Below are 27,069 nucleotides of genomic sequence, written 5' to 3'. Positions count from 1 at the left end.
TGACGTCTGTGATGTTTATTAACGGTTGATTTTCAAGTAAAATATTTCCCACATTAACAGGAAAAAGGCTTCTCCCCTGTGTCAGCTCTATGGTGATTAACTAAATCTGATTTCTGGTTAAAACATTTCCCACATTCTGAACAGGAAAAAAGCTTCTCTCCTGTGTGGGTTCTTTGGTGTTCATCAAGATTCCCTTTCTGGTTAAAACATTTCCCACATTCTGAACAGGAGAAAGGCCTCTCCCCTGTGTGAGATCTTTGGTGTCTAACAAAACGTGATTTCTCGTTAAAACATTTCCCACATTCTGAACAGGAAAAAGGCTTCTCCCCTGTGTGGGTTCTTTGATGGCGATCAAGACTTGTTTTCCATTTAAAACCTTTCCCACATTCTGAACATGAATATGGCTTCTCTGCTGTGTGAATTCTCTGATGTCTAACAAGACTTGAATTCTGAGTAAAACATTTCCCACATTCTGAACATGAAAAAGGCTTCTCTCCTGTGTGGGTTCTTTGGTGTTCATCAAGACTCCCTTTCTGGATAAAACATTTCCCACATTCTGAACAGGAAAAAGGCTTCTCCCCTGTGTGAGTTCTCTGGTGAGTAACAAAATGAGATTTCTTGTTAAAACAATGCCCACATTCTGAACATGAATATGGCTTCTCTGCTGTGTGAATTCTCTGATGTGTAACAAGACTTGAATTCCGGTTAAAACATTTTCCACATTCTGAACAGGAAAAAGGCTTCTCCCCTGTGTGAGTTCTATGGTGATTAACAAGCAGTGATTTATATGCAAAACATTTCCCACATTCTGAACATGAAAATGACTTCTTTGTGTTAGGAGCAGTTTGTTTTTTATTGCCTCTTTTTTGACTTTGATTTTCCTTAGTAGTCAGTAATGAATCAGAAGATGGGGCCTGTTTCATAGGATCAGATGACAGAACTTTGCTGTGAATGGATGATGATATATCTGGAGTAATAGCAATCACTTCAGTTGTATCTTGTAGGATCTCAAGATCATCAGATTTGAAAATTGAAGATGTCAGCTGTCCCTCTGATCTCCTGGTACAGTCATCTGCTAAGATAAAAAACAAATTTTTTTAATAAAATATCCTTGAGTTTTATATTTTTGAATGTTTCTACTTAAACTGTCCATAAAAATGGCAAGCTATGTAAAAAACTTTGATTATTTACCAAGACAATGACAGTTCACAGTCTAATAGAAAACCTTGTTGGATGAGCCAGTAGTGTGTGGTGTTCAACTGTTTGTTCATTCTGCCTCACAAATATCGAATAAAAAGAAACCAATCAATGTAGGCGAAAATAATACCAATTCTCATCTCAGAAAAACAAGACCCCACTCAGGTCCATCATCTGTCAATAGAAAAACAGATAAGGCAGGTTACAGTCAATGCTATAGTTAGGGTTAGTGTTGGGGCTAAAGTCAGGGTTTATTCTAAAGTTAGGGTTAGGCTAAAGAATTTTGCTTTTCTCAATTGTTTACCCAATAATTTAATCACGTCAGTCACGTCAGAGTTTTGTTTCCGGAAAAAAAAATAAAAACAAATAAAATGGCCGGTCAGTATTATAGGGAGGCTTATGCACTTTTATGTTCTGACAGTGAAGAAAGTGCAGTGTCAGATGGCGATGTGGATTTCGAGGGCTTTAGTAGCAGCGACAGTGATAGCTCAGAAATGAGCAGTGATTCTGGTCCATCCTCACACAAGGACCAGTACAACAAGAAGGACAAATAGCGCTTCTGGAGAAATGTCTCCAACTCAGGGAGCAATGCCCAGTACTAGCGCTGTCCCTAGTGCTCGTGAATTGGCGCACACCAATGTCCAAGGGGCTTTGCCTCTTGATGCAGCATTTCCCAGATGGGAGGCTTCGGATTCTGCTACTCCATTCATCCCTCATTTTAATGCCATTCCTGGTATAAATGTGGAGGTGGAAAATTTTGGACCAATTATTTTTTTAAAAATACATAAAATTCATTTGCGCTTACATGGAAAGCCGAGGGTATACTCAGTACATGTGCCTCTTATTCATATAAATTGATAGTAAGGTTTGGATAAATTAAAGTGATTAGTGACTACTAAAAATAATTTTTTATAAAAAATGGTGTTTTTGGTCCTAATTAGAAGTATTAAAGATAAAAAAGGCAACAGTCCAAGGAATCCTAAGCAGCTGAAAGATATCTGTCTTAATTGGTGACAGGACTGGTGGTTTTGGGAGCTAAATGTTCACATCAAAATGCAAATTAATGAATGCAAGCATAGAGCCATACCTGAGATCATGAATAGTAGCGGTTGGAAAGAGTGAGAAATGTAGGTAACTTGGTCCTTTTTTCAACGGTGATGATAGCGCTGAAAGTTCCCGTCCACAGACAGATGTCTGAGTCTCCAATCACATGTAGTTACTGCTGATGCCGTAAATCCTGAGATCAAGGCTGTCTTCCAGCGAAGAGTGCACGTGGACGTGCTGTCAGGAGCAAAGTCTGAAGAGCAACGATGGATAATCTGACACAGTGGGTTCTGTCACGGCCAATGACAGCCCACCCGCCGCGTAATCGTCGTTGCAAGACGGTAATTTAGGCAGTGTGTCTGGATCTTTGGGAAATTTACACATTGGAAAAATATCTGACCTTTAACTGTGTACCAAAGGGACTGAGGGTACACAAAACACTAACAGGAGATATTGGAGACCCAGAAATCTTAATGGAATGGGATGCCATGTTTCACGATTTTTCGAAAAGAGCAGTCTCCTTTATTATAGAGAAAAGGAGGAAAGAATTAATGAGGGTGCGTAAAGAAATTATTGATCTATTTGAGGAGATTAAGCCTTATGAATTTCATCCAGAAATCATACATCTTTCCGATAATATCAAAAAGAGGTTACGCAATAAGGAAAATGAAATTATGGAGAAAAACGTAAAAAATTTGGGAGGGATTTTTCTACCACCATCATAGATAAAACTACATTAGTAACAGTATCGGAACATGGAAATGAACAAAGTATTAATCGGGATGGGGACTGCCAATCTTCCAAATTATTGACTTTGGATGAGATACAAGGAGGGGACACTACTCTCTTCACCTCCAGTGAGAGGTTCTCCATTCACCTGACCTCAGATATGGAAAACCCTACATGCAATGAAGTACCCATTGAAGAAGTATTGGCAACAATGCATATGGAAGAACCTCCTAATATATCAACACCAGTAACCTCTATAAGTTCTCAGAATAGATTTACAGTTCTGGACAATTTAGATAATACCCCCTCTACATCTAGGGACAAGCAACCACGGAAAATCACTGATAAACCAGGTCCCAAATTACAGAGGAAACAACCAGTAAAAACAAAACAGAGCCACCTTCCTTTTTTTCAGGTGGGACTAAAACGAAACCCAAAAGGGGATGTAGGGGCGGGCAATTTACCAAAAAAAAGAATCAGTCAACATATTCAGCAAAAATCAACCAAACACTAATATCTGAACAGAAAATATTTAATTTAAGCCGACACCCTCTACAAGACAATGAACTTTGTTTACTAAAGAAAGGTTTGAAGTATGCTCCCAGTGCCAAGTTCAACAAATTTCAGGCATTTATTGGGATCAAATTATTTATGAGGAAATTGGCTTTGAAAAAGCATTATATGAAAAAGAATAATATTGGAATTAATCCCAACATCTCCCCTTGCGTAACCGACCCCTATCAGCATACTGCTTTAAAGAAAAAAATCGAACTTTAACCCGCTTCAAGAATATTCAGAAGCCTTTGAAGCATTCCAAAGTAATGTTATACATGAGATCAGAAAAGTATCTGAAAAAAGATGCAATAAATTTAAACGCAATTTGTCTTATCAAGAAACCAAAGCTCTGAGACAATTACAGTGGAATAAGGAACTAACAATATGACCGGCAGACAAGGGCGGGGGTATAGTGATACTTAATACTTCAGACTATGAGAACGAATCTTCCCGCATTCTTGGTGATACAAATACCTATAAAGTATTACTTAACCCCTTCACCCCCAAGGGTGGTTTGCACGTTCATGACAGGGCCAATTTTTACAATTCTGACCACTGTACCTTTATGAGGTCATAACTCTCGAACGCTTCCATGGATCCCGGTGATTCTGACATTGTTTTCTCGTGACATATTGTACTTCATGATAGTGGTAAAATTTCATTCAAATAACTTGCGTTTATTTGTGAGAAAAACGGAAATTTGGCGAAAATTTTGAAAATTTCGCACTTTTCCAACTTTGAATTTTTATGCCCTTAAATCACAGAGATACGGCACACAAAAAACTTGATAACTAACATTTCCCACATGTTTACTTTACATCAGCACAATTTTGGAACCAAAATTTTTTTTTGTTAGGAAGTTATAAGGGTTAAAAGTTGACCAGCGATTTCTCATTTTTACAACACCATTTTATTTTTAGGACCACATCACATTTGAAGCCACTTTGAGGGGTCTATATGATAGAAAATACACAAAAGTGACACCATTCTAAAAACTGCACCCCTTAAGGTGCTCAAAACCACATTCAAGAAGTTTATTAACCCTTTAGGTGCGTCACAGGAATTTTTTTGAATATTTAAAAAAAAATGAACATCTAACTTTTTTTCATAAAAAAAATACTTCAGGTTCAATTTTTTTTATTTTACCAAGGGTAACAGGAGAAATTGAACTGCAAAAGTTATTGTGCAATTTGTCCTGAGTACGCAGATACCTGATATGTGGGGGGGAACGACTGTTTCGGCGCATGGCAGAGCTCAGAATGGAAGGAGCGCCGTTTGACTTTTTCAATGCAAAATTGGCTGGAATTCAGATTGGACGCCATGTCACGTTTGGAGAGTCCCTGATGTACCTAAACAGTGGAAACCCCCTACAAGTGACCCCATTTTGGAAACTAGATCCCCCAAGGAACTTATCTAGATATGTGGTGAGAACTTTGAACCCACAAGGGCTTTACAGAAGTTTATAACGTACAGCGGTACAATTAAAAAATCATATTTTTTCCACAAAAATGATCTTTTCACCCCAATTTTTATTTTCCCAAGGGTAGCAGGACCCTAAAAGTTATTGTGCAATTTGTCCTGAGTACGCTGATACCCCACATGTGGGGGTAAACCACTATTTGGGCGCATGGCAGAGCTCGGAAGGGAAGCAGCACCATTTGACGTTTTTGGCTGGAATTGAGATCGGACACCATGTCGCGTTTGGAAAACCCCTGATGTACCAAAACAGTGGAAACCCCCCACAAATGACACCATTTTGGAAAATAGACCCCCTAAGGAACTTATCTAGATGTGTGGTGAGAACTTTGAACCCCCATGGGCTTCACAGAAGTTTATAACATAAAGCCATACAATTAAAAAATCATATTTTTTCAACAAAAATGATCTTTTCACCCTCAATTCTTATTCTTCCAAGGGTAACAGGACCCTAAAAGTTATTGTGCAATTTGTCCTGAGTACGCCGATACCCCACATGTGGGGGTAAACCACTATTTGGGCGCATGGCAGAGCTCGGAAGGGAAGCAGCGCCATTTGACTTTTTGGCTGGAATTGAGATCGGACACCATGTCGCGTTTGGGAAAACCCCTGATGTACCAAAACAGTGGAAACCCCCCACAAATGACACCATTTTGGAAACTAGACCCCCTAAGGAACTTATCTAGATGTGTGGTGAGAACTTTGAACCCCCATGGGCTTCACAGAAGTTTATAACATAAAGCCATACAATTAAAAAATCATATTTTTTCCACAAAAATGATCTTTTCACCCTCAATTCTTATTTTTCCAAGGGTAACAGGACCCTAAAAGTTATTGTGCAATTTGTCCTGAGTACGCTGATACCCCACATGTGGGGGTAAACCACTATTTGGGCGCATGGCAGAGCTCGGAAGGGAAGCAGCGCCATTTGACGTTTTTGGCTGGAATTGAGATCGGACACCATGTCGCGTTTGGAAAACTCCTGATGTACCAAAACAGTGGAACCCCCCCACAAATGACACCATTTTGGAAACTACACCCCCTAAGGAACTTATCTAGATGTGTGGTGAGCACTTTGACCCCCCCAGTGCTTCACAGAAGTTTACAACGCCCGGGCGTGAAAATAAAAAATTCGTATTTTTTCCACAAACATGATCTTTTAGTCACCATTTTTTTATTTTCCCAAGGGTACCAGGAGAAATTGGACCCCAAAAGTTGTTGTCCAATTTGTCCTGAGTATGCTGCTACCCCATATGTGGGAGAAAACTACTGTATGGGCACACGTCGGGGCTCGGAAGGGAAGTAGTGACGTTTTGGAATGCAGACTTTGATGGAATGGTCTGCGGGTGTCATGTTGCCTTTGGAGAGCCCCTAATGTACCTAAACAGTGGAAACCCCCCACAAATGACACCATTTTGTAAACTAGACCCCCCAAGGAACTTATCTAGATGTGTGGTGAGCACTTTGACCCCCCCAGTGCTTCACAGAAGTTTACAACGCCCGGGCGTGAAAATAAAAAATTCGTATTTTTTCCACAAACATGATCTTTTAGTCACCATTTTTTTATTTTCCCAAGGGTACCAGGAGAAATTGGACCCCAAAAGTTGTTGTCCAATTTGTCCTGAGTACGCTGCTACCCCATATGTGGGAGAAAACTACTGTATGGGCACACGTCGGGGCTCGGAAGGGAAGTAGTGACGTTTTGGAATGCAGACTTTGATGGAATGGTCTGCGGGTGTCATGTTGCCTTTGGAGAGCCCCTAATGTACCTAAGCAGTGGAAACCCCCCACAAATGACACCATTTTGTAAACTAGACCCCCCAAGGAAATTATCTAGATGTGTGGTGAGCACTTTGACCCCCCCAGTGCTTCACAGAAGTTTACAACGCCCGGGCGTGAAAATAAAAAATTTGTATTTTTTCCACAAACATGATCTTTTAGTCACCATTTTTTTATTTTCCCAAGGGTACCAGGAGAAATTGGACCCCAAAAGTTGTTGTCCAATTTGTCCTGAGTACGCTGACACCCCATATGTGGGAGAAAACTACTGTATGGACACACGTCGGGGCTCGGAAGGGAAGCAGTGACGTTTTGGAATGCAGACTTTGATGGAATGGTCTGCGGGTGTCATGTGCGTTTGGAGAGCCCCTGATGTACCTAAACTATTGAAACTCCCCACAAGTGACCCCATTTTGGACACTAGACCCCCCACGGAACTTATCTAGATGTGTGGTGAGCACTTTGAACCCCCAAGTGCTTCACAGAAGTTTATAACACTCGGATGTGAAAATAAAAAAATCATTTTTTTCCACAAAAATTATATTTTTGCCCCCAATTTTTTATTTTCCTAAGGGTAACAGGAGAAATTGGACCCCAAAAATTGTTTTGCAATTTGTCCTGAGTAGGCTGCTACCCTACATGTGGGGGTAAAACACTGTTTGGGCGCATAGCAGAGCTTGGAAGGGAAGGAGCACCATTTGACTTTTTCAACTCAGAATTGGCTGGAATTGAGATCAGACGCCATGTTGCATTTGGAGAGCCCCTGATGTGCCCAAACAGTGGAAACCCCCAATTCTAACTCCAACCCGAACCCCAACACGCCCCTAACCCTAGCCCTAACCCTAGCCCTAACCCTAGCCCTATCCCTAACCCTAGCCCTAACCCTAGCCCTAACTCTACCCCAACCCTACCCCAACACACCCCTAGCCCTAACCCTAATGGAAAAATGGAAATAAATACATTTTTTTTATTTTATTATTTTTCCCTAACTAAGGGGGTGATAACGGGGGGTTTGATTTTACTATTTATGGCGGTTTTTATATTTGGCAGCTGTCGCACGCTAAAAGACGCTTTTTATTGTAAAAATAGTTTTTGCATCACCACATATTGAGAGCTATAATTTTTCCGTATTTTGACCCACCGAGTCATGTGAGGTCTTATTTTTTGCGGGACGAGTTGACGTTTTTATTGGTACCATTTTCGGGCACATGAAATTTTTTGATCGCTTTTTATTCCGATTTTTGGGACGCAGAATGAACAAAAACCAGCGTTTCATGAATTTCTTTTGGGGGGGGTGCGTTTACACCGTTCCGCGTGCGGTAAAATTGATAAAGCGGTTTTATTCTTCGGGTCAGTACGGTTACAGCGATACCTCATTTAGGTCTTTTTTTATGTTTTTGTCGGTTTTATGCAATGAAAACTATTTTATATAAAAAATAATTATTTTTGCATCGCTTTATTCTGCGAGTTATAACTTTTTTTTATTTTTTCGCTGATGATGCTGTGTGGCAGCTTGTTTTTTGCGGGACAAGATGTCGTTTTCAGCGGTACCATGGATATTTATATGCGTCTTTTTGATCGCGCGTTATTGCACTTTTTGTTTGGCGGTATGATAATAAATCATTATTTTTTGCTTCGTTTTTTATTTTTATTTTTTAAGGGGTTCGCTAAAGGGGTTAACTAATGGGACAGTTTTATAGGGCAGGTCATTACGGACGCGGCGATACCTAATATGTGTACTTTTATTGTTTTTTTTTTTTATTATTTTCAAAAAATGAATTTATTGGGGAATATTTTTTTTTTTTTTTTTTTTACTAATTTATTTGGCGATTTTTTTAAATTTATTTTTACACTTTTTTTTAATTTTTTTTTTTACTTTATTACATAGTCCCAGGTGGGACATCACTGTCCTGTGACAGATCGCTGATCTGTCACATCACAGATCACTGTGACAGATCAGCAATCTGTCACAGGCAGTGCACAAGGCTTCCTCATGCCTGCGCTTTGCAGGCACTGAGGAAGCCAGCTTCCCCAGGCCCCCGTCGCCATCTTGGATTCGGGGGCCTGGAGGAAAGGAGCCCCCCGCAGCAGCGCTGCACATTGCGCTGCCGTGGGGGGCTCAGGGAAGCACGGAGGGAGCCCCCTCCCTGCCGATGCTTCCCTTTAACTCCCGGTACACCGCGATCGCGTTTGATCGCGGTGTGCAAGGGGTTAACGTGTCGGGGGCGGTCCGTGACCGCCCCTGACACATTGTGCCGGGTGTCAGCTGTGATAATCAGCTGACACCCGGCCGCGATCAGCGGCGCTCACCACGTGGGCGCCGCTGATCGCGGTAGACGTACTATCCCGTCCCCGGTCATACGGGCCCGGGTACCGTGGACGGGATAGTACGTCTCATGTCAGGAAGGGGTTAATGACCCCTCTGATATATATCTAATAGAAATGCGTGACTTGATTAAGAGGGGCCTTATGAATGGGCTCCTCAACAAGCAAGAATTTGATTTTATAGATACTCCATGTCCAAAAGTTCCCTATTTTTATTACTTACCGAAAGTGCACAAAGACCTAAAAAATCCACCCGGGAGACCAATTATTTCTGCTATTGGGGGTCTAACATCAAATTTATCTAAATTTGTGGACTGTCATTTACAACCATTGATACCGAAACTTCCAGCATATCTTAAAGACAGTACCCACATTTTAAATATTCTAATGGATGTAAAATGGCGTGAACATTACATTATAGGTACAATGGATATCACCTCTCTATATACTGTCATTCAGCACCAGAAAGGTTGTGAAGCGGTTAGGTACTTTTTGGGGATGGTAGACACATTACCCCATGACCAAATTGATTTTATTTTAGAATGTATTAATTTTATTTTAACTCATAATTATTTTAAATTCGGGATGCACTACTACTCCCAGCAGTGGGGTACAGCCATGGGTACCAGGTTCGCTCCTAGCTATGCAAATCTGTATGTCGGACGATGGGAACATGAAACCATCTATCCGGGAGGCAAGCTACGGGCGAACCTGGTACTTTGGCATCGTTTTATAGACGATATTATATTTATATGGTCTGGTGGTCCTGATTCACTGAAACAATTTTTTAATGAACTTAATAAAAATATGTATTTTTTAAAATTTTCTATGACCACCAGCACTAGTGAGATCAACTTTCTTGATTTAAAGATCTTTACAGAAGATAATAAAATAATGACACGAGCATACCATAAGCCCACTGATTCTAATGACTTTATATCATTGGATAGCTGCCATCTACCCAGCTGGCTATTGAACGTCCCGAAAAGTCAGCTAATAAGAGCACATCGGAACTGCTCCAAAAAAGAGGACTTTAATCAAGAGGCAGTGGCTATGATAGATAGGTTTGCCAATAAGGGATAAGATCGAGAGTTTTTACAAAAAACGAAAGAAACAGTAGAGAAAATACTGAGGGAACAGCTGTTACAACCATGCAAGCAGAAAAATGAATATGCAGCTGTAGAGGACATACCTAAAATCATACAATACAATGCAAATAGTGCAATTCTCAAGAAAATTGTTAAGAGAAATTGGAATATTTTGAGAAATGATAGGATTATAGGAGAATCTTTACCACCATATCCTAAATTTATTTTTCGCAAAGCGCAAAACCTGGGCAATATGATAGCCCCCTCTATTTCTAAACCTTTCGAAACGGGCAGTAATAATGAGGTTACACTACCAGCCGGTTTTTTTCCCTGTAAAAAATGTGGACCTTGCAAAAAACTGGCCAATAAGAAACAAAAGTCAATTGCCAATAAATTTGCAGAGCTACACATAAAGGAGTTTATCACATGCAACTCAACTGGTGTTATATATGGTATTACTTGCCCTTGTGGCAAGATATACATTGGCCGTACTATACGCCCGATGCATATTCGAATAGCTGAGCATTTGCGCAATATTACTAACAGATTTACTGGCCACCCACTCTCTCAGCATTTCCTTACCCACCATGGGGGTTCTATTAAGGGCATTATAACCACTGGTATATGAATAGTTAAAAGGAGCTGGAGGAAAGGGAACTTTATTCAGCAAATGTCCAGGGAGGAGAGTAAAATTATTTTTGAGATGAACACCTTGATCCCGAATGGCCTAAACAGTGAAATTGAGCTGTTCGCTTTTAATGTCTGAACTTAGTCATAGGAGAGCCGTGGATATATAAGCACTGATAGAACTCTAACGGACCTTCTCTGATGAAGGAATCCGCTGATTCTGAAACGCGTCAGAAATTTGTCAGGTCCAACCAGTGCCTGCTAACCATTCACGTGCTTTTACACGTGGCCGTGACGTCACGCAGGGTCCTGCACTATCCAGGCATACCCTGTTGGTTTACTATCCAGACACGCTGCCTAAATTACCGTCTTGCAACGACGATTACGCGGCGGGTGGGCTATCTGTCATTGGCCGTGACAGAACCCATTGTGTCAGATTATCCATCGTTGCTCTTCAGACTTTGCTCCTGACAGCACGTCCACGTGCACTCTTCGCTGGAAGACAGCCTTGATCTCAGGATTTACGGCATCAGCAGTAACTACATGTGATTGGAGACTCAGACATCTGTCTGTGGACGGGAACTTTCAGCGCTATCATCACCGTTGAAAAAAGGACCAAGTTACCTACATTTCTCACTCTTTCCAACCGCTACTATTCATGATCTCAGGTATGGCTCTATGCTTGCATTCATTAATTTGCATTTTGATGTGAACATTTAGCTCCCAAAACCACCAGTCCTGTCACCAATTAAGACATATCTTTCAGCTGCTTAGGATTCCTTGGACTGTTGCCTTTTTTATCTTTAATACTTCTAATTAGGACCAAAAACACCATTTTTTATAAAAAATTATTTTTAGTAGTCACTAATCACTTTAATTTATCCAAACCTTACTATCAATTTATATGAATAAGAGGCACATGTACTGAGTATACCCTCGGCTTTCCATGTAAGCGCAAATTAATTTTATGTATTTTTGATTTTTACCCTGGGACTTTTTTAGTGGCACTGTCTACATTTTGCTGCTATTGGAGCCGGTATCCGAGTTGCATGCGCCTAATATTATTTTTATCTACCAATTATTTTTTTAATTTGTTTCTGACAGACAGCTTGCTAGAGCATATTGTCCTACAAATTTATAAGCGTCCCAATTCATCAGCCAGAATCCACAATCCTATTATGCTAGGTCACATTTATGGAACCAACTAATGTCCTAGAAATGAAAACATTTTTAGGACTTATATTCGCTATGGGGCTTGTTAAATAAACGAGCATTCGGTCCTATTGGTCCAACCGCCCTGTTCAAGCCACCCCTATGTTTTCTGCTGTTCTTCCTAGGACCCGTTATGAAATGCTCATGAGATTTTGGCATTTTAACGACAATAGTCAATGCCTGCCCAGAAATGCCCCAGAACATGACAGACTATTCAAAATCAGACCTATCATCGAAGACTTGACATAAAAGTTCTTAAAGCTTTACACCCCAACAGAAAACATTTCCATTGATGAGTCCCTTGTAAAATTCAAAGGAAGACTGCACCTCAAGCCATTTATTCCTTCTAAGAGGGCAAGGTTCGGAATAAAGCTCTATAAAATGTGCGAGAGTTCAACCGGATACACATCAGCTTTTCACATTTATGAGGGGAAAGACAGCGAACTAAACCCACCAGGAGGCCCTACTTATCTGGGGACATCTGGAAAAATCGTTTGGGAGCTGATAACTCCATTTTTACAAAAAGGCTACAATCTGTATGTTGACAACTACTACACCAGTATACCCCTATTTAAAAGTCTGGTTGAACAAAACATAGGGACTTGTGGGACCATTCGCAAAAACCGTCAGGGGTTTCCACAATGATTGGTCAAAGAAAATTTCCGAAAGGGGCAGTCAGGGGCTTTACACAATGGAGAGCTGCTTGCGCTTAAGTATAAGGATAAAAAAAGATATTTTTATCCTGAGCTCGATCCACACAGATGCCACAAGCGCCACTGCAGACCAACAGGGATCCACTACTCCAAAACCTGTGTCTGTCATTGACTACAACAAATATATGGGGTGTGGACCTTGCAGATCAGGTTCTACAGCCATACCAGGTATCAAGAAAATCATATATCTGGCATAAAAAGTTAGTCATGTATTTTTTTTCAGGTGGCCACATATAATTCTTTTGAGTTATACAAAAAAGCAGGAAATGCAGATACTTTCCTTGATTATCAGGAAAAGGTCACTGAAAATCTTGTTTTTGATAATTTTGTCCCCGCCAACCCTTTAGAATGTGAAGATGTCAGAAGACTCACTGAGCGACATTTTATTGTACTCATCCCAGGGACTGAAACAAGAAAGAACCCCCAGAGAAGATGTCGTGTATGTTCCAAGAGAGGAATGAGGCATGATACCCGCTATTATTACCCACAATGCCCATCATTGCCAGCCTTATGCCTCCATGTCTGCTTTAACCCCCAAGGGTGGTTTCCACGTTCATGACCGGGCCAATTTTTACAATTCTGACCACTGTCCCTTTATGAGTTAATAACTCTGAAACGCTTCCATGGATCCCGGTGATTCTGACAATGTTTTCTCATGACATATTGTTCTTCATGTTAGTGGTAAAATTTTATTCAAATAACTTGTGTTTGTGAAACAATGGAAATTTGGCAAAAATTTTGAAAATTTCGCAGTTTTCCAAATTTGAATTTTTATGCCTTTAAATCACAGAGATACGACACACAAAATACTTAATAAGTAACATTTCCCACATATTTACTTTACATCAGCACAATTTTGGAACCAAAATTTTTTTTTGTTAGGAAGTTATAAGGGTTAAAAGTTGACCAGCGATTTCTCATTTTTACAACACCATTTTATTTTTACGGACCACATCACATTTGAAGTCACTTTGAGGGGTCTACATGATAGAAAATGCCCAAAAGTGACACCATTCTAAAAACTGCACCCCTCAAGGTGTTCAAAACCACATTCATGAAGTTTATTAACCCTTCAGGTGCTTCACATGAATTTTTTTAATGTTTAAAAAAAAGAACATTTAACTTTTTTTCATAAAAAAATTACGTCAGGTTCAATTTTTTTTTATTTTACCAAGGGTAACAGGATAAATTGGACTGCTAAAGTTATTGTGCAATTTATCCTGAGTACACTGATACCTGATATGTGGGGGGGAACCACTGTTCGGGCACATGGCAGAGCTCAGAAGGGAAGGAGCGCCGTTTGACTTTTTCAATGTAAAATTGCCTGGAATTCAGATCGGACACCATTTCACGTTTGGAGAGCCCCTGATGAACCTAAACAGTGGAAACCCCCTACAAGTGACCCCATTTTGGAAACTAGACCCCCCCAAGGAACTTATCTAGATATGTGGTGAGAACTTTGAACCCACAAGGGCTTCACAGAAGTTTATAATGTACAGCCGTACAATTAAAAAAATCATATTTTTTTCCACAAAAATGATCTTTTCACCCCCAATTTTTATTTTCCCAAGGGTAAGAGGACCCTAAAAGTTATTGTGCAATTTCTCCTGAGTACGCTGATACCCCATATGTGGGAGTAAACGACTATTTGGGCGCATGGCAGAGCTCAGAAGGGAAGCAGCGCCATTTGGCTTTTTTGGCTGGAATTGAGATCGGACACCATGTCGCATTTGGAAAGCCCCTGATGTGCCAAAACAGTGGAAACCCCCCACAAATGACACCAATTTTCCCCACAAATAACACCAATTTGGAAACTAGACCCCCCAAGGAACTTATCTAGATGTGTGGTGAGCACTTTGAAAGCCCAAGGGCTTCACAGAAGATTATAACGCCCGGGCGTGAAAATAAAAAAATCATATTTTTTCCACAAACATGATCTTTTAGTCCCCAATTTTTTTATTTTCCCAAGGGTAACAGGAGAAATTGGACCCCAAAAGTTGTTATCCAATTTTTCTTGAGTACGCTGATACCCAATATGTGGGCACACGTCGGGGCTCGGAAGGGAAGTAGTGACGTTTTGGAATGCAGACTTTGATGGAATGGTCTGCTGGTGTCATGTGCGTTTGGAGAGCCCCTGATGTACCTAAACTATTGAAACTCCCCACAAGTGACCCCATTTTGGAAACTAGACCCCCCACGGAACTTATTTAGATGTGTGGTGAGCACTTTGAACCCCCAAGAGATTCACAGAAGTTTATAACACCCAGGCGTGAAAATAAAAAAATCATTTTTTTCCACAAAAATTATGTTTTTGCCCCCAATTTTCTATCTTCCTAAGGGTAACAGTATAATTTGGACCCCAAAAGTTGTTTTGCAATTTGTCCTGAGTAGGCTGATATCCCATATGTGGGGGTAAAACACTGTTGGGGCGCATGGCAGAGCTTGGAAGGGAAGGAGCACCGTTGACTCTTTCAGCGCAGAATTGGCTGGAATTGAGATCAGATGCCAGGTTGCGTTTGGAGAGCCCCTGATGTGCCCAAACAGTGGAAACCCCCAATTTTAACTCCAACCCTAACCCCAACACACCCCTAACCCTAATCTCAGCCCAGACCCTAACCCTAATGGGAAAATGGAAATAAATACATTTTCTTTTAATTTTATTATTTTTCCCTAACTAAGGGGGTGATAGCGGGGGGTTTGATTTACTATTTATGGCGGTTTTTATGTTTGGCAGCTGTCACACGCTAAAAGACGCTTTTTATTGTAAAAATAGTTTTTGTATCACCACATATTGAGAGCTATAACTTTTCCATATTTTGACCCACCCAGTCATGTGAGGTCTTATTTTTTGCGGTACGAGTTGACGGTTTTATTGGTACCATTTTCGGGCACGTGACATTTTTTGATCGTTTTATTCCGATTTTTGGGATGCAAAATGAACAAAAACCAGCATCTCAAGAATTTCTTTTGGGGGGGGGGGGGGGGCGTTTACAACGTTCCGCGTGCGGTGAAATTGATAAGGCAGGTTTATTCTTCGGGTCTGTACGATTACAGCGATACCTCATTTATGTCTTTTTTTATGTTTTGTTGGTTTTATGCAATAAAAACAATTTTATATAAAAAATAATTATTCTTGCATCGCTTTTTTCTGCGAGCTATAACTTTTTTATTTTTTCGCTGATGATACTATGTGGTGGCTCGTTTTTTGCGGGACAAGATGACGTTTTCATCGGTACCATGGATATTTATATCTGTCTTTTTGATTGCGCGTTATTGCACTTTTTGTTCGGCGGTATGATAATAAAGCATTGTTTTTTGCCTTGTTTGTTTTTATAAGGAGTTCACTAAAGGGGTTAACTAGGGCGACAGTTTTATAGGACTGGTCGTTACGGACGCGGAGATATTAAATATGTGTACTTTTATTGTTTTGGGTTTTTTTTTTATTTCCAAAAAATGAATTTATTAGGGAATATATATATTTTTTTTAATTTATTTAGTGATTTTTTTACAAATTATTTTTACACTTCTTTTTTTTTTTTTTTTTTTACTTTATTACATTGTCCCAGGGGGGACATAACTGTCACATCACAGATCGTTGTGACAGATCAGCGATCTGTCACAGTCAGTGCTGCAGGCTTCCTCATGCTGGCGCTTTGCAGGCTCTGAGGAAGTCAGCTCCCTGCAGGCCCCCGAAGGTCCCCGCCGCCATTTTGGATCCGGGGACGTGCAGGGAAGGAGGCCCCCGCAGCAGCACTGCACATTGCGCTGCTGCGGGGGTCTCAGGGAAGCACGGAGGGAGCCCCCTCCCTGCCGATGCTTCCCTAAACTCCTGGTCCACTGCGATCGTGTTTGATTGCAGTGTGCCAGGGGTTAACATGTCGGGGGTGGTCCGTGACCGCCCCCGACACATAGTGCCGGGTGTCAGCTGTGATAATCAGCTGACACCCGGCCGCGATCAGCGGCACTCACCACGTAGTAACCCGTCCATGGGCAGAGGGGCCCGGGTCCCATGGATGGGATAGTACATCAGATGGCAGAAAGGGGTTAAAATCTTCCACACAGAACCACGTTTTTGAACTGTTTTGACATTCAAGCATTTGGATTATTTGGTAACAGACACATTTGAGTAGAGCTGACTTAACAATTTCCGGGGGTAGGTGGGGGGAGGTCTCCAGAGACACAAGCTGGGCACAATATGTTGGGCACTACAATGACATTTTTGCAATTTTTGCTCTGAAACTTCTACTACGAGTTTCTGGAAATCATCCATGTAGTGAAAATAATAATAATAATAATAATCTTTATTTATATAGCGCCAACATATTCTGTAGCGCTTTACAGTTTAACAGTTTCAAAACACAAGTCATAAGTAACAACATTAACAATACAATAAATAAAGCAAAATAAGACGAAATAAGTCGCCCCTGCTGGTGAGAGCTTACACTCTACAATGAGGTGGGGGAGACACAGAGTACAGGGGTGTATTTACAATGGTGTATTTATAATGATGGTCCAGCCATCTTGAAGGAGTGAAGGATGGATGGAGATAGTGAATGGGCTACGCACGCACACTTACACAGAGAATGACTTTGATTAGTGAATGTGATAGGCCGCTCTGAACAAATGTGTTTTGAGGGAGCGCCTAAAACTGTGCAAATTGTGGTTAGTCCTAATTTCTTGGGGTAGAGTATTCCAGAGGATAGGAGCAGCACGGGAGAAGTCTTGGAGTCGGGAGTGGGAGGTACGGATTAGTGCAGAGATTAGTCGAAAGTCGCTTGCAGAGCGCAGCGATCGGCTGGGCCGATAGACAGAAATGAAGGAGGAGATGTAGGGGGGTGCCGCCCCGTGGAGAGCTTTGTGGGTGAGAACAAGCACTTTGAATTGGATCCTATAATGAATGGGCAGCCAATGTAAGGACTGGCGAAGAGAGGACACGTCCGAGTACCGATTACCCAGATGGACGATCCTGGCCGCTGCATTAAGTATGGACTGGAGAGGGGATAGTCGAGTGACGGGGAGGCCAATTAAGAGAGCATTGCAGTAATCCAGGCGGGAGTGGATCAATGCAACAGTGAGGGTTTTTGTCGTTCCCATGGTGAGAAAAGGGCGGATTCTAGAGATGTTCTTTAAGTGTAAGCGGCAAGAGCGGGCAAGAGATTGTATATGGAATGTGAAGGAGAGATTGGTGTCAAACATAACAGCGCGCCTGCTGCCGGGGTGTTATTGTGGTGCCACTGACGGAGAGGGAAATGTCAGATTTAGGGAGGTTTTTTTTTAATCAGATAAATTTTTATTAATATTACCAATTACATCATATGCATGACATCAAGCAATTTTTTTTAACATACAATCATGTTTATATTAACAAAACTTCCCCCTCCCTTTCCCCCCCCCCCGAGATCCCTTCGGTGTCTTCCCCGATCCTCGTCCAGTACACTTTCCATCATCCATATATATAGTTATGCAATGTGCGTATCTTCCATAGCCAATGCCACCCTCCCACCCCTCTAACTCCAATCTACCCATGGCTGCCATATCTTGTGAAACACCTCAAGTTTATTTCTCTTAGTATAGATACTTTTTTCCAATGAAATTATATGCTCCGCCTGCACAAGAAATTCCCGTCTAGTCGGGGGCTCTTCCCTGATCCAAAACCGGGCAATCAATTTCCTTGCTATGAACAACAGTCTGGCAATCGCCAATTTGACCATAGCCGTCACTTCCAATTCTTCAACAAAACCTAGAATACAAATCAAAGGGTCCCTGGGGATTTCACATCTATATATCCATTTGATCCGATTCAGTACAACTGTCCAGTATGTAGACAATCTGGGGCAACACCACAGCATGTGCATCATATCTGCCCGTTCCTGCGAACATCGTGGACAATCGGAATCAGACCTCAAACCCATCTTGAACAATCTATCAGGAGTTCTATAAGCTCTATGAATTACATACAGTTGAGACATCCTCCCAGGTTCGCTCATAGATATCTTAGGCACATATTCTAAAATAGATTCCCATCTATCATCCCCTATATCTCCCAGTTCAGCTTCCCACTTCGCTCTAGCCTTGATGGGATGACTAGCTAGAAAAGTAAAAAGTAAATCTCTGTACACCTCCGAGATTGCCCCCTTCGTCTCGCTGTTCCCCAAAATGGAGGCCAGCGCGACATCAGTCTGGATCTCAACAGGCCTCACCTGGCACTGTGACCGATATGCATGCTGAATTCTTTTATACTGATACAAATTAAAATGTGGAAGCTGGAACTCCGATTGTAGCTCTATGAATGATTTTAGTCTCCCCTGATCCACAAGCTGACTCATCCTTCTGATTCCTGCCTTTCTCCAAAGCCCAAATCCCTCCATTCGTTGGAACTCTTGCAAATTAATGTTATCCCATACTGGAGAGTATTTAGTAAGGCCCGTGACCCCCCTAATTTGTTTAACTTTCTCCCATACCTTATGAATAAGGAAAACCGTAGGAAACCTAGAGCCAAATTTAAGAAACCGCCCCCCTTCCAAGCTCTCTCCCAGAGGCCATTTCCCAAACAGCTTTCTCAAACTACTGGGCGATTGATCCTGTCCCGTCTCCTCCCCCCATCCTCCCATATGCTGACATTGTGCCGCTAGAAAATACACCCAGGGATTAGGAAGCGCCAACCCCCCGTCCTCTTTTGGCCTCTGCAACGTTTCTTGTTTAAACCGTGGGCTTTTTCCCCCCCATATTAGGTCGCCGAACAACGATTTAATTTTACCGAACCTACTCTGTGGGATCCAAATTGGAGAATTATGCAATACATATAGCAGCTGCGGCATCACAATCATTTTAAGAAGATTCACCCTTCCAATCACCGAGAGATGTAATTTGTTCCACGCCGAGACCTTAGAGCGAATTTTTTGTTACAGAGGGCTTAAATTGAGTTCTTCAAAACTACTCAAAGGAAGGGCGATCTGTATCCCCAGATATTTAAATCTCGAAATTACTCTCAATTTCGGTGATATTTCAATCTCCCCAATATCTCCATCCACCGTATCAATGGGCATAATGCACGATTTATCCCAGTTAATTTTGAGTCCGGAAAATTCCCCAAATTCCTCAATTAATGTCATCACATTATCCAAATTCTCCCCAGAGTCCCCCAGGTATAACAGAATATCGTCAGCGTACAAAGACACCTTCTCCTCCTTCCCACCATAAACAAATCCCTTTATCTCTTGTGTATTCCTTATTTTAATGGCCAGAGGCTCCACGGCGAGGGCGAACAGCAACGGAGATAATGGGCATCCCTGTCTCATACCCCTATGTAGTGAGAAACTGTCAGATAATTTATTGTTTACTCTGATTTTTGCCGTTGGAGAGGAGTAAAGCAACCCCACCCAAGACATAAACCTAGGCCCGAATCCGAAGCCCAACAAGACCGACCACAAGTACTTCCATTCTACGCAATCAAAAGCCTTATGTGCATCCAAAGACACCACCACTCTTTTTCCCGCATTATCGGCCGGAATTTGCATATTTAAATATAATCTTCTTAGATTGATTGCTGTAGATTTATTGGGCATAAAACCCGATTGATCTGGGTGAATTATTTTAGCCACCACACGGGTCAACCTGTTGGCCAAGGCCTTTGCCAAAATCTTTATATCTGCCGTAAGGAGTGAGATCGGTCTGTAGGACTCCGGATCCAAAGGGTCTCTATCGGCTTTGGGAATGACCACAACTATGGCCTCTCTCATAGAAGTAGGCAACAGTCCCCTCCCCAACGATTCATCAAATACCGTCACCAAATTATTTATTACTTCTTCATTAAGTATTTTATAGACCTCCGTCGGAATACCATCTGCCCCTGGGGCCTTATTACCCACCATGTCCGCCAATGCCACCCTCAGCTCCTCCGCCGTAAGCGGCCTATCCATCCACTCTCTATCTTCATCCCCCAATCTAGGAAACTCAATCGCCCCCAAATAACTATCCATCTCCTCTTGACCTTTATGTACCTGTGAGGAATATAACTCACTGTAAAACTGTTTAAATACTTCCAAGATTTGATCCCCCTGTGAAACCACGATACCTTTCTTATTTTTAATTGCATATACATGGGAGGATTCCCGCTGTGCCGACGCCACCACCGAGAACAGGTGCCCCACTTTTTCACCCTCCGCGTAGAATGCCTCATTCTGAAATGCCTGCCGTCTCTCTGCCTTACGGATATGAAGTTTATTAACTTCCGATTGGGCCACTTTCATACGGGTCTGCGTATCTGCATTACTCTGCGCACTCAATGCCTCCTCCGCTGCCCTTAGTTCCTCCATCACTGCTTTATCTTGATTTTGAGACTTGGTCTTATATCTAGATACTTCTCTGAATAAAATCCCTCTCAAAAAGGCCTTCATAGTATCCCAGACTATATGGCACTCGGCACTACCTTCATTTATCCTAAAAAATTCTCCCAATTCCTCTCCTACCTTTTCCATATCCAGCAACCGTAACCAAAAGGGGTGAATCTTCCATCCCATTCCTGTCAACCTTCCTCGTCCTCCCAATTGTAGAGACACCAACAGTGGGCAATGATCCGATAGGACCCTGGGCAGATATTCCACTTCCTGTACCAAATCATTCATTCCCTCATTTCCCAAAGCCACATCGATGCGAGACAATGATCCATATGTCGCCGAGTAACACGAATAAATATATTTCTCCATATTCCGAACTCTCCACAAGTCTAACCAACCAATTTCCCTCATGTAATGTCCAAAAGGTGTCACGTTCCCCCCTTCCCACCCCCCGTGTGTTTACCTTTATCCCAATGATCATTTGCAATATTATTCACATCACCTACTACGAGCAGCGGGACTCCCATCCATTTCCCAGATAAGTCCAGAATTTCCTGTATCTTTTTTCTAGAGAATGGTGGAGGGATATACAAGGACACAATACATAATAATCTATTCAAAATTTTACATACAATAAACACGTATTGCCCGTCCCTATCTATTATAGCCTCCACTTCTTCATATGGAGTAGAATTGTGGATTAACACCGACACTCCCCTTGCATAGGCCGAGTACGTCGAATGATACGCCTTCCTCACCCATCTTTTTTGTAACATAGCTACTTTATCATTTACCAGGTGCGTCTCTTAGAGGCAAATCACTGAGGGCCTCAGTTTCAGCATATATTGTAAAATTGCACCCCGTTTTGAAGCGTTAGCGAGACCCCTAACATTCCAGCTCAGAATCTTAATCTTATCCCCCATGATATGTTGCAATGCTGTTAAGGGGAGAATATATGGCACATGAATATATACAAGAATCAAAACTGTACCACTATATAGTGGCTTTGCTGAATAATAGGACCATGTTGCTTTAAGATACTTCTGATTTTCTGCTGAATTATTTCTGTGCATGACCCACCTAGGCTTCATGTAAACATTAGACACGTTATAACTAGAATCTCGGTCTTCCCCCCCCACCTTCCCACCTCCAGCCCCTATCTCAACTTCCCAACTAGAATGAACTCCCCTCCCCCTCCCCCCCCCCTCCCGGATTTAGGGAGGTTAGTAGACGGCGGGAGCAGAAGTTCAGTTTTGGAGAGGTTGAGTTTCAGATAGAGAGCGGACATGATATTGGAGACTGCGGACAGACAGTCACTGGCGTTCTGTAGTACAGCGGGGGTAAGGTCGGGGAATGACGTGTATAGTTGTGTGTCATCAGCATAAAGATGGTACTGAAAGCCAAATCTGCTGATGGTCTGTCCAATTGGGGCTGTGTAGAGAGAGAAGAGAAGGGGGCCAAGGACTGAGCCCTGAGGTACCCCGACAGCAAGAGGAAGAGGAGATGAAGTGGAGCCAGAGAACAAAACACTGAAGGAGCGGTCAGAGAGATAGGAAGAGAACCAGGAGAGAGCAGTGTCCTTAATGCCTAGTGACTGGAGCCTATGGAGTAGGAGACGGTGGTCAACAGTATCGAAAGCTGCAGATAGGTCAAGAAGATTGAGCAGAGAGTGGTCACCATTACGTTTTGCTGTCAGAAGGTCATTGGTCACTTTGATGAGTGCAGTTTCAGTCGAATGAAGGGGGCGGAAGCCGGACTGTGAAGGGTCTAGAAGGGAGTGAGTGGAGAGGTAACGGGTAAGGCGGGAGTAGACAAGGCGCTCCAAAAGTTTAGAGATGAAGGGGAGATTGGAGACTGGTCTGTAGTTGTATGTGCAGGATGGGTCGAGAGCGGGTTTCTTTAGTATTGGAGTAACGATGGCGTGTTTGAAGGAGGATGGGAAAATGCCCGAGGAGAGGGAGAGATTAAAGATTGTAGTTAGGTGGGTTGTGACGACTGGAGAGAGAGACTGGAGGAGATGTGAGGGAATAGGATCGGTAGTGCATGTAGTCGGACGAGAAGAAGAGAGGAGTCTGGAGACTTCTTCTTCTGTAATGGGATCAAATGTGGAAAGTGAGCCAGGGGAGATGCAGGAAGGGATGGGAGTCACAGCACTTGGTGGTTGGGAGCAGATTTCTTGACGGATATTATCTATTTTTTCTGTAAAGTGGGAGGCCAGGTCATCAGCACAAATGTCTGTGATAGGGGCTTGTGCTTTTGGCCTGAGGAGGGAGTGAAAAGTGTCAAAAAGTTTCTTGGGGTTGTTGGCTAGTGAGGAGATCAGGGTGGTGAAGTAGGTCTGTTTGGCAAGGTGAAGGGCAGCGGTATAGGTTCTTAACATAAATTTGAAGTGGATGAAGTCTTCTGGTGTGCGGGTTTTTCTCCATAGGCGTTGAGCACTCCTAGAGCATCACTGGAGAAGTTTAGTTTGCGATGTGAGCCAAGGCTGTTTTACTCTGTGCTTGGAGGTTCTGAGGGTGAGGGGCGCTACCTGGTCAAGGGTGCTTCTAAGAGTGTCATTGTAGTGATGAACAGCCAGATTAGGACAGGAAGAAGAGGAGATTGGGGACAGTGATGAGTGTAGGGAGTCTGAAAGTGTCTGAGGGTTAATGGCTTGTAGATTTCTGGCTGTGTGGTAGGTAGGAGTGAGCTGGGGTGGGCGAGGATTTGTGAGCGTGAAGGAGAGAATGTTGTGGTCAGAGAGTGGAAGCGGTGAGTTATTTAGGTCACTATAATGACCTAAATGAAAATGGTCACTATATCCATACATGAATTCTCAGAGGGGTGTAATTTCTGGAAAGGGGTCACTTCAGAGAGGATTCTGTTGTTCTGGCACTTAGCGGCTCTCCAAAGTGCCACAACAGCAGAATCCCCCCTGAAGTGACCCCATTTTGGAAATGACACCCCTCTGGGAATTGGAAATGACACCCCTCTGTGAATTCATCTATGGTTGTAGTGACCATTTACCTATCTACCTAATTTCCAATGTAATATCTGGGGTTAAAACAACATTTTAGTCGTAAAAACGTACCATATTTTTCGGACTATAAGACGCACTTTTTCCCAAAAAATTTTGTGGGGAAATGGGGGTGTGTCTTATATTAGGAATATACTTACAAATGCTGTGGCGGCGGCACTCTGTGCTGCGTGGAGGGCTCCACCGGAATTTTGTCAAAGTCCAGAGATCCCCGCAGTTCCATTGCTGCGATGCGGTGGTCTCCAGAAAAATGGCCGCTGTGAACGGCCCATGCTCAGATTCAGAACTCGCCCCGAGATCTCGTTGCCAAGATCTGAATCTGAGCATGCGCCGCCCCCAGCTGCCATTCTCCCGGAGGCCACCGCATCGCAACAATGGAGCTGCAGCGGCCTCCGCCTTTGACAAAATGGCGGCGGAGCCACCCCACGCAGCACAGAGAGCCGCTGCCCCAGCACAGAGCGCTGCCGCCGCCACAGAACACAGTGCTGCCACCGCTCCAGCACAGAGCACTGCTGCCGCACCAGCTGGGATGGGATTTTCAGGGGCTCTGACAATGTGACATGTCACCCACAAACAATTCCAGCAAAATCTGCTCTCCAATATGGTGCTCATTCCCTTCTGAGTTCTGCCATGCACCCAAACAGTAGTATTCTCCCACACATGGGGTACCGGCGAGCTCAGGAGAAACTGCACAACAAACTGTATGGAGCAATTTCTCCTGTTACCCTTATGAAAATGCAAAATATGGAGCTCAAAAGATTTGTGAAAAATCTTATTTTTTTATTGCCACGGCTCTACGATATAAACTTCTGTGAAGAACCTGTGGGTTCAAGGTGCTCAATACACATCTGGATAGGTTCCCTAGGGGGTCTAGTTTCCAAAATGGGGTCCCTTGTTGGGGGTCTCCACTGTTTAGGCACATCAGGGGCTCTCCAAACGTGGCATGGCAACAGCTAATTATTCCAGCATATTTTACATTCAAAAAGTCAAATGGCGCTCCTTCCCTTCCGAGCCCTGCCGTGCACCCAGACAGTAGATTTCCCCCACTTATGGGGTATCGGCATGCTCAGGAGAAATTCTAAAACAAAATGTATAATCCATTTTCTCCTGTTACCCTTGCAAAAGTAAAAAAAAATTAGGTGCAAATGAAAATTTTTATTAAATTAGTAAATGTTTATTATTTCCTTCCACATTCCATTCATTCCTGTGAAGCACCTGAAGGGTTAATAAACTTCTTGAATGTGGTTTTGAGCACCTTGAGGGGTGCAGTCTTTAGAATGGGGTCACTTTTGGGTATTTTCTGTCATATTGACCCCCCAAACTCACTTAAAATGTGAAGTGGTCCCTAAAAAAATGGTTTTGTAAATTTTGTTGTAAAAATGAGAAATCGCTGTTTAACTTTTAACCCTTATAACTTACTAACCAAAAAATTTGATATAGTTGATATAGAGGCTACTGCGCAGGAACCGCCATCACCAGTGACATTTTGTTGGATGTAATTTTTTTCTAAGCCTCACAATAGTCACAATAGTATCAACAATAATATCAACACTATTATATGCATTATGTAAAAATGGGGGGCAGGTCAGTGAGGGGTCAGCGACCTGTCATAAGCCAATACAGATGAATATGTAATCAGAGCACCACATAAAGCCCTGCCCACAGCCCCGCCCACAGCCCCGCCCCAGAGCACGAGAATCTCATTACTGAAAACTACAAATACAGATTACACAACAGTAAACCAGAGTTGCCCTCATTTATGGTGGATCATTGGAGCTACTATGGATCCTGACCAGAAGATTAGAGAAAATAATATTGCTCCCCATTTCAGGAGAGATTGTGCAGTAATCTGAATTCCTTAGGATCAAAAACAATGTAATTGGCTGTAAGTTCTATAGAAAAGAGCTTTCAATGCCCAAAGTCATTTGAACAGTTTTGGGTGGAGGAGAATGTTGTGGTCTAGAGGCAAAATGGTGATCATGGTAATACGGCCGGACTACACCACCGATAAAGCAGCCACAGCCGGTGACTGAGAGGAATCTGTGACTTCTCTGCATTCAGTGGTTACTACTCACCTGAGTAGTCATATGTGGGAATCTCCTCTTTACACCACTCATCACCCCTCACATATGTCTCTGTAGTGTTAATATGGGTCAGATCTTCACCCTGAAACAAATATTGTAAAGTCACCGACAGATGGAGAAGTCCCATCTATGATCAGCACTAATCCTGCCATCTCCACCGCTCTCATTACACAAGTATAAAACATATAATACTGGTGGATAAAACAAGACTGAGCACAAGACCTTCACAGCCGTCTACACATCATAGGGGCGATCTCCTGACACCTTCTCTCCATCTACCTGATGATCCTGAGGAGCACTGGGATCTTCTTGGTTACAGTCCTGTGGAAGAAGAGGACGGGGACATCTCTCTGGCGTTGTCCTCTTACTGGATAGATCTGGAGGAAACACATACAGGGACTGAATTCATTCTCTACATACAGATAATTATAGGCCGTGTGTATTTAGTCCTGTCTATTACCTGGAGATGTGAGGGGCTGGGGAACCTCCATTATGACGTTCTCGTACAGATCTCTGTGTCCTTCTAAATACTCCCACTCCTCCATGGAGAAATAGACGGCGACATCCTGACACCTTAGAGGAACCTGACACATACAATGATACCGTCATCCCCCGATCCCTTCATAGTGTTACTGTATAATGTCCCAGCATTCCCAGCAGTGTCACCTCTCCAGTCAGCAGCTCAATCATCTTGTAGGTGAGTTCTAGGATCTTCTGGTCATTGATGTCCTCATGGATCAGGGGCTGAGGTGGAGGCCCCGTGATTGGGCTCAGGAGTCTTCCCCATCCCTCAGACACAGGGTCCTGACAGCGATCACTAGAGGTCTTCTTCACCACTGTGTAATCCTGGTTATGGAGAGACACATTAATAAATCTCACTACAGACAT

The 27,069-nt window shown here is 42.6% G+C and overlaps 1 protein-coding gene across 1 annotated transcript; it reads right to left on the bottom strand.

Annotated features, from left to right (window-relative positions):
* On the bottom strand, positions 1-27,069 carry LOC141074051 (uncharacterized). The gene is made up of 5 exons (XM_073561569.1): positions 26,848-27,069; positions 26,642-26,765; positions 26,461-26,558; positions 26,173-26,263; positions 1-1,072 (listed from the first exon to the last, which is right to left on the bottom strand). The coding sequence occupies exons 1-5, from the start codon at positions 27,067-27,069 to the stop codon at positions 54-56; spliced, it is 1,554 nt and encodes a 517-aa protein (XP_073417670.1). The 3' UTR covers positions 1-53.

This window comes from Dendrobates tinctorius, unplaced genomic scaffold, assembly GCF_039654945.1.
Source record: "Dendrobates tinctorius isolate UK_male_01 unplaced genomic scaffold, ASM3965494v1 ptg000322l, whole genome shotgun sequence".
In the NCBI taxonomy this organism is placed as follows: Eukaryota; Metazoa; Chordata; class Amphibia; order Anura; family Dendrobatidae; genus Dendrobates; species Dendrobates tinctorius.
This window is presented reverse-complemented; position numbering and strand designations above follow the sequence as displayed.